The following is a 12,281-nucleotide window of genomic DNA, read 5'->3' as shown; positions in this document are numbered from 1 at the left end:
TTATTCACCCATATAGTGGCACTACTTTAGAACAGGGCCATATTCCCTATATAGTACACTACTTTAGAACAGGCCATATTCCCTATATTAGTGCACACTTTAGAACAGGGCCATATTCCCTATATTAGTGCACTACTTTAGAACAGGGCCATATTTCCTATATTAGTGCACTACTTTAGAACAGGGCCCTATTCCCCATATAGTGCACTACTTTAATAAAAAGGGCCTATAGAGAAAATAGTTTGTCTCTATGCCCAGACTACTGGCTGGAATAATCAATACCACTGTTGTAATCCTGTTCCGTGTGGATTAGAGCATGACATCACTGATCAATACAATATTACATCTGGAAGAGAGGTGAGAGATCAGATTGACCTGCTACGGCCACAGTGTGTGTCAGCCGGTGTATGTGTGTAATAATGGAGGGTTCTCCAACCCTGTTCCTGGAGAGATACCTCCTGTAGGTTTTTAGTCCAACTCTAGTCTAGCGCACCTGGTTCTATAATTATTCTGGTTGATAAACTGAATCAGGTTAGTTACACCTGGGGTGGAGTTTAAACCTACAGGAGGGTCTCTCTCCAGGAACAGGGTTGGAGTTTAAACCTACAGGAGGGTCTCTCTCAGGAACAGGGTTGGAGTGAAAACACAGGACAAGGTTGGATTTTAAACATACAGGAGGGTCTCTCTCCAGGAACAGGGTTGGATTTTAAACATACAGGAGGGTCTCTCTCCAGGAACAGGGTTGGAGTGAAAACACAGGAACAGGGTTGGATTTTAAACATACAGGAGGGTCTCTCTCCAGGAACAGGGTTGGGGAGCCCTGGGGTGAGTGAATGGGGTCACTCCACAGTAAGAGGAGTTCAGTAGCGGTCGTAATGTGATGGTCTCTGGTTGTAGGAGTTGTATCTTCCAGACTGATGCCCACCACCACCCTGGCCGTAACGCCTGTCTCCCCCGCGGTCCCTTCCCCTCCGCGGTCCCTGTCCCCCCGCGGTCCCTGTCTCCCCGCGGTCCCTGTCCCCTCCCCAACCCCGGCCCCTGTACCCGCCACGGTCCTGGGATCTGAAGAACAGAGGGAGGAAGAAGAAAAAACATATCAACCAAATGAACATGTTATCCATCCCAGCAAATTGTAGAATGACATATCAGACCAGCTGCAGAATGACATAAATCAGACCAGCTGCAGAATGACATATCAGACCAGCTGTAGAATGACATATCAGACCAGCTACAGAATGACATATCAGACCAGCTGTAGAATGACAATATCAGACCAGCTACAGAATGACATATCAGACCAGCTGTAGAATGACATATCAGACCAGCTACAGAATGACATATCAACCAGCTGCAGAATGACATATCAGACCAGCAGCAGAATGACATATCAGACCAGCCTGCAGAATGACATATCAGACCAGCTGCAGAATGACATATCAGACCAGCTTGCAGAATGACATATCAGACCAGCTGCAGAATGACATATCAGACCAGCTGTCAGAATGACTGAATGACATATCAGACCAGCTGCAGAATGACATATCAGACCAGCTGCAGAATGACATATCAGACCAGCTGCAGAATGACATATCAGACCAGCTGCTATTGTTGTGCAGAAACACTTCTGGAAATGTCCTGTTCTTATTATGGCACAGAATAATATGGTGGTAGTTATCAGTCCAATATTGTGTTAAATTAATTAATCATTAATTATTAATGATGAAGAGACTAGCCAGGGCTGCGTTCAGCAGATCAAAACGGTGTGCAACGTTTGATTGAACAGTGGTGTTCTGAACGACCCTGTTGAAGAACCACATGGTTGTGGTAGCACAGTAGGAGATTGTGTAAGGCAGGCCTGGGCAACTCCAGTCCTCAGGGGGCTTGATTGGGGTCACACTTTTTCCCCCCATCCCCAGCTAACACACCTGACTCCAATAATCAAGTAATCATGATCTTCAGTTTAGAATGCAATTCGTTTATATCAGGTGTGTTTGCTAGGGATGTTGGGTAAAGTGAGACACCAATCAGGCTCCCCGAGGACTGGAGTTGGCCAGGCCTGCTGTAAGGTGTGCTGCACTAGCTTTGAGATTTCAAGTGGTCACACACCCATATGAAATCAGGCCACACCGCACCACACTCACAAAACTAGAGCAACCATACCTCAAAATGTGGAGGAAACATGTTGTTCAGTACAAACCGTCACGCAATGTAGCAACACGTTTAATGAGCTGAACGCACCCAGTTAGCCAGCTAGTTAAGGTTGTTGTTGTTTACCTGTTGTCCCTGCCCCGGTTGTTTCCACCTCCACGCCCGCACCAGTCCTCTACCAGTGGCGGGGGGTTGGCGGGGCGACTCACGTACTGCTGGTACTCTGCGTCCTCGAGAGAAAACCGGTGGGCAAACTGCTCCTCATAGTTAGGCGGCGTTTCTGGACCATCTGTCATTCTACAATGAGAGAAATACCAGATACTCACTATTTTTTACGTCTTTGGAAATACCGGGAAAAGGCCGTGGATTAGCTTCGCACATGTTGTTGCTAGCTAGCGGTTTTCCTTTTTGCAACAAACAAAACGTTTTTGCAACGGAATTCAACTAATGAATACACCTCAGATTTGGTTAACGTAATCAACTGTCTGGGAAACGTTATTTGGCGAACAAAGTTACTTTCGCTTTTCTAACAAAAGCTATGTAACGCTAGCTAGCTATATCCGAGTATGGCATTGCTGCGATGCAGCCAAGATAACTTTAGTTTTGACATTGTTGTAAAAAAATATTGGTTACATCGCAGCTAAGTATTGCATACAATAGGAACCTATGAAGACAAAATGTAAGCAATTACCTGTAAATTGTATTTATTCAGCAGACAGCTTCGACATGTACGACTGGACAAATTTTGACAACAACAGTGCAACGGCAAATACGTCCCTCTAAGAACACGCTGCCGATATCATTGGTTCCGGATCTCACGCGTACGCCTTTTTTTCCAGAAATAGTAAACACATTTTATTTAGAGATTTCGCCAACTATTAGAACAAACCTTTTCCACATATTACTTAAGTGTGAACAATCGACATCATCAGAGGAAGGTCAATAATAAAAACGTGATATTGAACCTCCTGATGGTTGCAGAGAATCAAGTCGAAGTCGCCACTGAAGTTGTAAATTGGCGTGGAATGTGACTTGAGGTGGGGCAAGTTCTAACAAGGCTGAATCAGAAAAAGGCAGCTGAAGCAGCCTCGTCTCCATCTATACGAATGTAAGTGCCGAGAAAGTAGGTTATTGCCTATTAATCAGTCTATGCTACTGCATTATATTGTTCTTTTGGGCCTAGGTCTATCACTGCAGAATTACATGCGAATCAATGCAAGCCGTTCAGCTAGGTAATTTGCACAGTTTGAAATAAACGGATATTGTTTCTTGTGAAGAGCATATTTAATTTGCATGTCACAAAGAGGCCAAAAGTCCACTTTTCTCTCTCTCACGTTTCCCTGAGAATTGGGGTTATGAATAGACACAGTGTTTACTTCATACCCCGGCTCTTAGAACGCTGTAGAAAGGAGATCTGTGTGTGGAGGGTAGGATGTTGAGAGGCTCAGGTGGAATCCGCACAGTGTCCGCTACTGCAGCTCTCTGCCTGCCTCTCAGAAACACCAACCATTGGGGACGAGAGCTTGAGAGCGCAAGATCCGAGGCAAGGCAACTCAGCGCGGCAGTCCAAAGGAATATCAGCGAACATCATAATTTATTTTTTTTCTGAAAAGCACAGCGTTTTATCAGCCTTTACGCTGATAGAAGACAGGAAGGGTGGGATATAAGTTGTCACGTCGGTCTGAATAGAATAAGTTAGGCTATGAAACGGCATTAGGTTTTTTTCTGTGGTCGCCAGATAGTTGGACGTGACTCTCAGGATGAATCGAACGTCGCTAGCTGAGAGGGAGTGCAAGGGATCATATTTCCCGATCCTCTGTGATCGCATTATTGCTCTGAAGCGGAGGCCCTGGAATGGACTTATCCAATAGCTATGNAGGACACGTTTCCCTACTATACATACCTCTACGAAGCACCCAGGCCTCATTCCCTTACAATATCTACTGTTAGGACCCGGGCCATTATGTCCCTGTTAATACTCTACTGTTGACAGGCCCTAATTCCCATTAATATATTACTTACTCTAGACCAGACCCCACATTCCTTTATAGAATAATCTACTTGAGGACCAGGGCCCTATTCCTATATACTCTACTGTAGACGCAGGGCCATATTCCCTCATATAATACTCTACTTGTAGACCAGGCCCTATTCCCTATATATTACTTCTACCTTTAGACCAGGGCCAATATTCCTATATAATACTCTACTTAGACGCAGGGCCCTTATTCCCTATATAATACTCTACTGTAGACCAGGGCCATATTCCTTATAATACTCTTACTGTAGACCAGGGCCTATTCCCATATAATACTCTACTTACGATCAGGCCAATCACCTATATAATACTTACTCTGTAGACCAGGCCATATTCCCATATAATACTCTACTGTAGACACAGAGGCCATTTCCCTATAATAATAACTCTACATCGGTAGACCAGGGCCCTATTCCCTGATCTATATAATACCTACAATAAGACCAGGCTATTCCCTATATAATTACTCTACTGTAGACCGAGGGCCCTATTCCTATATAATACGCTACTTTAGACCAGGGCCATATTCCCTATAATACTCTACTTTAGCCCAGGCCCTATTCCCTATATAATACTCTACTTTAGACCAGGGCCCTATTCCTATATAATAACTTTACTTAGACCCGGCCATATTCCCTAATAATACTTACGACTTAGAGCAGGGCCCTATTCCCTATATAATACTCTACTATAGACCAGGAGGCATTTCCCTATATAATACTCTACTTAGTACACAGGCCCTATTCCCTATATAATACTCTACTTAGACCAGGCCCTTCCCTATATATACTTACTGTATCAGCAGGCCCTATTCTTCATATAAGTACTCTACTGTAGACAGGGCGCCATATCTCCCTATATAGATACTCTACTGTTAGACCAGGGCCATATCTCCGTATATATAATACTCTACTTTAGACCAGGGCCCTATTCTCCTATAAATACTCTACTGTAGACAGGGCCATTTCCCTATATATACTCCACTATACGGCCCTTTCCATAATAATACTCTACTGTAGACCAGGGCCCTATTCCCTATATAATACTCTATGTAGACCAGGGCCATATTCCTATATAATACTCTACTGTAGACCAGGGGCCCTATTCCCTATATAATACTCTACTGAGACCCAGGGCCCTATTCCCTATATAATACTCTACTAGACCAGGGGCCCTATCCTATAATAAATCTCCTACGTGTGCCGGCGGTGCCCTATTCCTATATATACTCCACTTTAGGACCAGGGCCACATTCCCTATATAATACTCTACTTAGACCGAGGGCCCTATGCCCTATAATATATATACTTAGACCAGGGCCTATTCCCTATATAATACTGTCTTAGAGCCCGCCATATCCTACTATAATACTCTACTTAAGACAGGGCCCTATTCCCTAGTCTACATACTTAAACTTTAGAACCCAGGGCCATCATTCCTAATATAACTCTACTTTAGAACCGGGCCCTATTCCTTTTAACTTACCTACTTAGACAGGGCCCATATCAAAACACTAAATAATTATACATCATACCATCAAAGATAAATATAAAACACCAGAAAAAAGAAAAAAGCCATAAAAAATAATATCCAACACTATAATAAAATTACATCACTGAAAAACAAACAAAATAGACGCTAAATATAATAGAATTTAAGAAAATTAGGATAGGACATAATGAAAAAAATGCATAAGAAAAACACAAAATATAGCAAGAGAAAAAAAAAGAAGCCAAAGAACATAAAAGTCACACTAAATATAATTACACCAATTGCAACAACTCAAAGTAAGGAAACAAAAGGCCAATTTAAATTTCCCAAAAAAATAAAAAATATAAAATCAACTAAACATTTACTAATAAAATAAACAAAAAGACCAACAAAAGGAAAGAGCAATATTCCCTATAGAGTACTACTAACTACTGTAGACAAGAAAGAAGGCCATAATATACCCAATAATATATAATACGATACTACCTTAAATATACCAATAAGATGTGAGAGAGGTAGGAACACCTGTGTGTGTAGATATCAACCGTTTATATAATATCAAATCATACTTAAATAAAACAAGGACCCTATTCCCAATATAAATATATAAAACTCTACTAGACTAGACAGAGGCCCATAACATGTCCTAAATCATAATACTCTAACTACATTAGATCAAAGGGACCACATCAATAATCCATATATACATACAATGCGACTGATAGGAACCAGAGAGCCATATATCCCTATACAAATACGCTACTGTAACCAGGGCCAATAATCCCTAATATAATACTCACTGATAGACCAGCGCACATATATCCCTATAATACTTCTAAACGTTAGACCAGGGCCCTATTCCCTAATATAATACTCTACTGATAGACAAGGGCCCGATTCCCACTTATTCAATACTTAACTGTAGACCAGAGTCTATCCAGTAGATAATACTCTACTATATTAAAAAGAAACAAAAAAATGCGTTCTTGATGTGGGATGAAAAAGAGGGTTTTTTTTTTTTTCGACCAGTGGCCACATTCCTATATATTACTCTTACTTTAGACCAGCGCCCATACCTATAATAATACTCTACTAGACCAAGGCCAATCCCTATATTAATACTCTACTTAAGACCAGGCATATTCCCATATACTAAACTCTTACTTTAAACCAGGCCCTATTCCCCTATATTAAGACTTACTTTAGACCAGGGCCATATTCCTTGATAATACTCTTACTGGTAGATCAGGGCCCTATTCCCTATATAAAACTCTACTATAGATCAGGGCCCTATTCACCTATATAAATACTCTACTGTAGACCAGGCCAATTCCCATACACACTCTCACTGTAGACCAGCGGCCAATATTCCCATAACTTATAATACTCGACTGTTAGAACAGGCCATATTCCCAATATAATACTCTACGGTGAGACCAAGGCCCTTTTCCCTATTATAATACTTACTTAGACCACGGCGACATATTCCCTATATAATACTCTACTGTAGACCAGGCCCTATTCCCTTATAATACTCTTAGCTTTATGACCAGGGCCCTATTCCCCTATTAATACTATTCTACTTTAGACACAGCGGCACATTCCCTATATAATACTTACTGTAGACCAGGCCCTATTCCCTAATATAATAACTTATTTAGACCTAGACCAGGGCCCTATTCCCTATGTACTACTCTACAGTAGAGAAATAATTCAAACGGTTTTAGAAACTAGAGAGTGTTTTCTATCCAATAGTAATAATAATATGCATATTGTACGAGCAAGAATTGAGTACGAGGCAGTTTAATTTGGGAACGATATTTTACAAAGTTGAAACAGCACCCCCTATATTGACAAGACCCCCTATATTGACTAACAGCTTACAGACGGTAGGCAATTAAGGTCACAGTTATAAAGACTTAGGACACTAAAGAGGCCTTTATACTGACTCTGAAAAACACCAAAAGAAAGATTCCGAGGGTCCCTGCTCATCTGCGTGAACGTGCCTTAGGCATGCTGCAAGGAGGCATGAGGACTGCAGATGTGGCCAGGGCAATAAATTGCAATGCTCGTACTATGAGACGCCTAAGACAGCGCTACAGGGAGACAGGACGGACTGCTGATCGTTCTCACAGGGGCAGAAAACATGTAACAACACCTGCACAGGATCGGTACATCCGAACATCACACCTGCGGGACAGGTACAGGATGGCAACAACAACTGCCCGAGTTACACCAGGAACGCACAATCCCTTCATCAGTGCTAATGACTGTCCGCAATAGGCTGAGAGAGATTGGACTGAGGGCTTGTAGGCCTGTTGAAAGGTAGATCCTCACCAGACATAACCGGCAACGATGTTGCCTATGGGCACAAACTCACTGTCGCTGGACCAGACAGGACTGGCAAACAGTGCTCTTCACTGACGAGTCGCGGCTTTGTCTCACCAGGGGTGATGGTCGGATTCGCATTTATCGTCGAAGGAATGAGCGTTCGTTCCTTCGACGATAAATGCGAATCCGACCACCACACCGAGGCCTGTACTCTGGAGCGGGATCAATTTGGAGGTGGAGGGTTCGACATGGTCTGGGGCAGTGTGTCACAGCATCATCGGACTGAGCTTCTTGCGTTAGTGCGTTACAGGGAAGACATCCTCCTCCCTCATGTAGTACCATTCCTGCAGGCTCATCCTGACATGACCCTCCAGCATCACAATGCCACCAGCCATACTGCTCGTTCTGTGAGTGATTTCCTGAAAGACAAGAATGTTAGTGTTCTGCCATGGCCAKCGAAGAGCCCGGATCTCAATCCCATTGAGCACGTCTGGGACCTGCTGGATCATAGGGTGAGGGCTAGGGCCATTCTCCCCCAGAAATGTCAGGGAACTTGCAGGTGTATTTACACATGTTGACAGTGAGAGGACGTTTCTTTTTCTGCTGAGTTTATATTAACCCTAGGTGTAAAATAGTAAATAATGACTTCTTCTCAGAAAGTATTAAACTGAAATTGTCAAGAGGAGTAAAACAAGGCTGTCCACTATCGGCACATCTATTTATTATTGCCATCGAAATGTTAGCTATTAAATTCTGATCAAACAATTAATATCAAGGGCCTAGAAATCCAGGGCTTAAAAACAAATGTGTCATTGTACGCTGATGATTCATGTCTTCTTTTAAATCCACAGCCTCGTAGAGGATCTAGACACTTTTTCTAACCTCTCTGGATTACAACAATATTATGATCCGTGTTCTATACTATGTTTTGGATCACTAGAAAATGCAACTTTAACATTAGCGTGTAGTTTACCAATAAAATGGTCTGACGGGGATGTGGACATACCCAGTATACAAATCCCGAAAGAAAGAAATGATCTCACTCTAATAGATTTTAACAGAAAGTTAGCAAAAATAGATAAGATCTTGCTACCATGGAAAGGAAAATACCTGTCTATTTGTGGAAAAGTCACCCTGATTAACTCTTTAGTCACGTCCCAGTTTACCCTGATTAAACACTGGGGCCCCACAAGGGTGCGTTCTGAGCCCTCTCCTGTACTCCCTGTTCACCCACGACTGCGTGGCCATGCACGCCTCCAACTCAATCATCAAGTTTGCGGACGACACTACAGTGGTAGGCTTGATTACCAACAACGACGAGACGGCCTACAGGGAGGAGGTGAGGGCCCTCGGGAGTTGTGGTTAGTCAAGGAAAATAACCTCACACTCAACGTCAACAAAACAAAGGAGATGATTGTGGACTTCAGGAAACAGCAGAAGGAGCACCCCCCTATCCATCGACGGGACAGTAGTGGAGAAGGTGAAAAGTTTTAAGTTCCCGGTGTACACATCACGGACAAACTGAATTGGTCCACCCACACAGACAGCGTTGTGAAGAAGGCGCAGCAGCGCCTCTTCAACCTCAGGAGGCTGAAGAAATTCAGCTTGTCACCAAAAGCACTCACAAACTTCTACAGATGCACAATCGAGAGCATCCTGTCGGGCTGAGTGAGGTCTGCACAACCGAATCACCGGGGGCAAACTACCTGCCCTCCAGGACACCTACACCACCCGATGTCACAGGAAGGCCATAAAGATCATCAAGGACAACACCACGCCGAGCCACTGCCTGTTCACCCCACTATCATCCAGAAGGCGAGGTCAGTACAAGGTGCATCAAACCAGGGACCGAGAGACTGAAAAACAGCTTCTATCTCAAGGCCATCAGACTGTTAAACAGCCACCACTAACATTTAGTGGCCGCTGCCAACATACTGACTCAACTCCAGCCACTTTAATAATGGGAATTAATGGAAATTATGTAAAAATGTATCACTAGCCACTTAATATAATGTTTACTACCCTACATTACTCATCTCATATGTATATGTATATACTGTACTCTATATCATCTACTGCATCTTGCCATCTTTATGTAATACATGTATCCCTAGCCACTTTAAACTATGCCACTTTATGTTTACATACCCTACATTACTCATCTCATATGTATAGACTGTACTCTATAACCATCTACTGCATCTTGCCTATGCCGTTCTGTACCATCACTCATTCATATATCTTTATGTACATATGTGTGTATAAGGTAGTAGTTGTGGAATTGTTAGGTTAGATTACTTGTTGGTTATTACTGCATTGTCGGAACTAGAAGCACAAGCATTTCGCTACACTCGCATTAACATCTGCTAACCATGTGTATGTGACAAATAAAATTTGATTTGATTAACTTTTAGTCATATCCCAGTTGACCCTGATTAACTCTTTAGTCATATCCAGTTGACCCTGATTAACTCTTTAGTCATATCCCAGTTTACCCTGATTACTCTTTAGTCATATCCAGTTTACCCTGATTAACTCTTTAGTCATATCCCAGTTTACCCTGATTAACTCTTTAGTCATATCCCAGTTTACCTGATTAACTCTTTAGTCATATCCCAGTTTACCCTGATTAACCTTTAGTCATATCCCAGTTTACCCTGATTAACTCTTTAGTCTATATCCGTTTACCTGTTAACTCTTTAGTCATATCCCAGTTTACCCTGATTAACTCTTTAGTCATATCCCAGTTTACCCTGATACTCTTTAGTCATATCCCAGTTTACCCTGATTAACTCTTTAGTCATATCCCAGTTTACCCTGATTGAACTCTTTAGGTCATATCCCAGTTTACCCTGATTAACTTCTTTGTCATATCCCAGTTTACCCTGATTTACTCTTTAGTCATATCCCAGTTTACCCTGATGAACTCTTTAGTCATATCCCGGTTTACCTGATTAACTCTTTAGTCATATCCCAGTTTACCTGATTAACTCTTTAGTCATATCCCAGTATAACATGATTAGTATATCCAGTTTATCTATTTGCTTATGGCTTTGCCTACTCCTAGAGACTTGTTTTTTTAAATTATATGCAAAAAATATACAATTTTATTTGGAATGGCAAGCCAGACAACATTAAATGGGCCTATTTATATAATGAATATGAATTCGGAGGGCAGACATTTTTTAATATTAAGACCTCTCACTAAAGGCCTCAATCAGACAAAAGTTGTACTCAAATCCAAACTGGTTCTACACCTGCATTGCTTGCTGTTTGGGGTTTTAGGCTGAGAGTTTCTGTACAGCACTTTTAGATATCAGCTGATGTAAGAATTTGATTTGATTACTAAGAATGTTTCACCCCATGTTCAAGAATGACCTTTTTCCTTTATTCAGATACAACCTCTCACTTTCGGTTATTTGAAAATGGAAGAAATCGCTATTTTTAAAACAAGCCATAGATAGCTGGTTGCAATTGCAGTTTAATCCACCAGAAAAGCAGAACAAACATTATGGTTAAACTCAAATATACTAATTAATAAAAAATAAAATAAAAATATTTTTACAAACGGTATAATCTTGTAAATGACATAATAAATAGGACTGGTGGAGTTATGTCACACATGCAGCTGTCACGTCTACTCCTCTCCCACTCAGGCACTCGACGTCACTGGTCTAACTAACCACCGGTCCTGGCAAACCATCATTACGCACACCTGGCGAACCTCATTACGCTACACCTGGCAACCATCATTACGCACACCTGGCAACCGCATCATTAGCGCACATCATTACCACACTGGCCAAGCCATCATTACGCACACCTGGCAACCATCATTACGCACACCTGTCAACCATCATTACACACACTTGGCAACCATCATTACGCACACCTGGCAACCATCATTACGCACACCTGGCAACCATCATTACACACACCTGGACTTCATCCCTTCCCTGATTACTCCCCCTTCATCTAGCACTCCGTTGATATCACCCTTCCTATTGGTTCTGTGTCCATACACTACTTTTGTTTGTGTATTCACTCTGTGTTCGTTTGTTATGAACTCACTGACTACACCTGCTTCCTGACTCCATGCTTCTTTGTTACAGAATACTGCCTCATAAAATGGAAGCAGCCTGCCAACCGAAACATCTCCAAGATGGTTGACAAACAAGGAAACCTACTTCGCCAAAACACCACGACCAGCTGGCGCAACTGGGGGTGGCGATGGATGAGGTCCTCCGGGTTATTCAACGCCTAGATCTTCATC

At 42.2% G+C, this 12,281-nt stretch overlaps 1 protein-coding gene and 1 long non-coding RNA gene across 2 annotated transcripts in view; one reads left to right on the top strand and one right to left on the bottom strand.

Annotated features, from left to right (window-relative positions):
• The window catches only part of LOC139026478 (uncharacterized), a 5,348-nt gene extending 5,135 nt beyond the window's left edge, over nucleotides 1–213 (top strand). The window contains exon 2 of the long non-coding RNA XR_011478267.1: nucleotides 109–213. This is a non-coding gene — a long non-coding RNA (uncharacterized lncRNA). The remainder of the gene's footprint in view (nucleotides 1–108) is intronic.
• Nucleotides 214–635: 422 nt separating this feature from the next.
• On the bottom strand, nucleotides 636–2,942 carry ramac (RNA guanine-7 methyltransferase activating subunit). The gene is made up of 3 exons (XM_024144212.2): nucleotides 2,840–2,942; nucleotides 2,275–2,445; nucleotides 636–1,062 (listed from the first exon to the last, which is right to left on the bottom strand). Exons 2-3 carry the CDS (start codon nucleotides 2,442–2,444, stop codon nucleotides 861–863), a joined length of 372 nt encoding a protein of 123 aa, XP_023999980.1. The 5' UTR covers nucleotide 2,445; nucleotides 2,840–2,942; the 3' UTR covers nucleotides 636–860.
• Nucleotides 2,943–12,281: the final 9,339 nt, after the last annotated feature.

The sequence above is a fragment of the Salvelinus sp. IW2-2015 genome, unplaced genomic scaffold (assembly GCF_002910315.2).
Source record: "Salvelinus sp. IW2-2015 unplaced genomic scaffold, ASM291031v2 Un_scaffold4893, whole genome shotgun sequence".
NCBI lineage: Eukaryota > Metazoa > Chordata > Actinopteri > Salmoniformes > Salmonidae > Salvelinus > Salvelinus sp. IW2-2015.
This window is presented reverse-complemented; position numbering and strand designations above follow the sequence as displayed.

Excerpts from the sequence above, each read along its gene's own strand:
- ramac (XM_024144212.2), bottom strand. The coding sequence starts at position 2,444 with ATGACAGATGGTCCAGAAACGCCGCCTAACTATGAGGAGCAGTTTGCC. Across the intron at positions 1,063-2,274 it reads AACCGGGGCAGGGACAACAG|ATCCCAGGACCGTGGCGGGT; the intron begins GTAAACAACAAC and ends TCTGTTCTTCAG.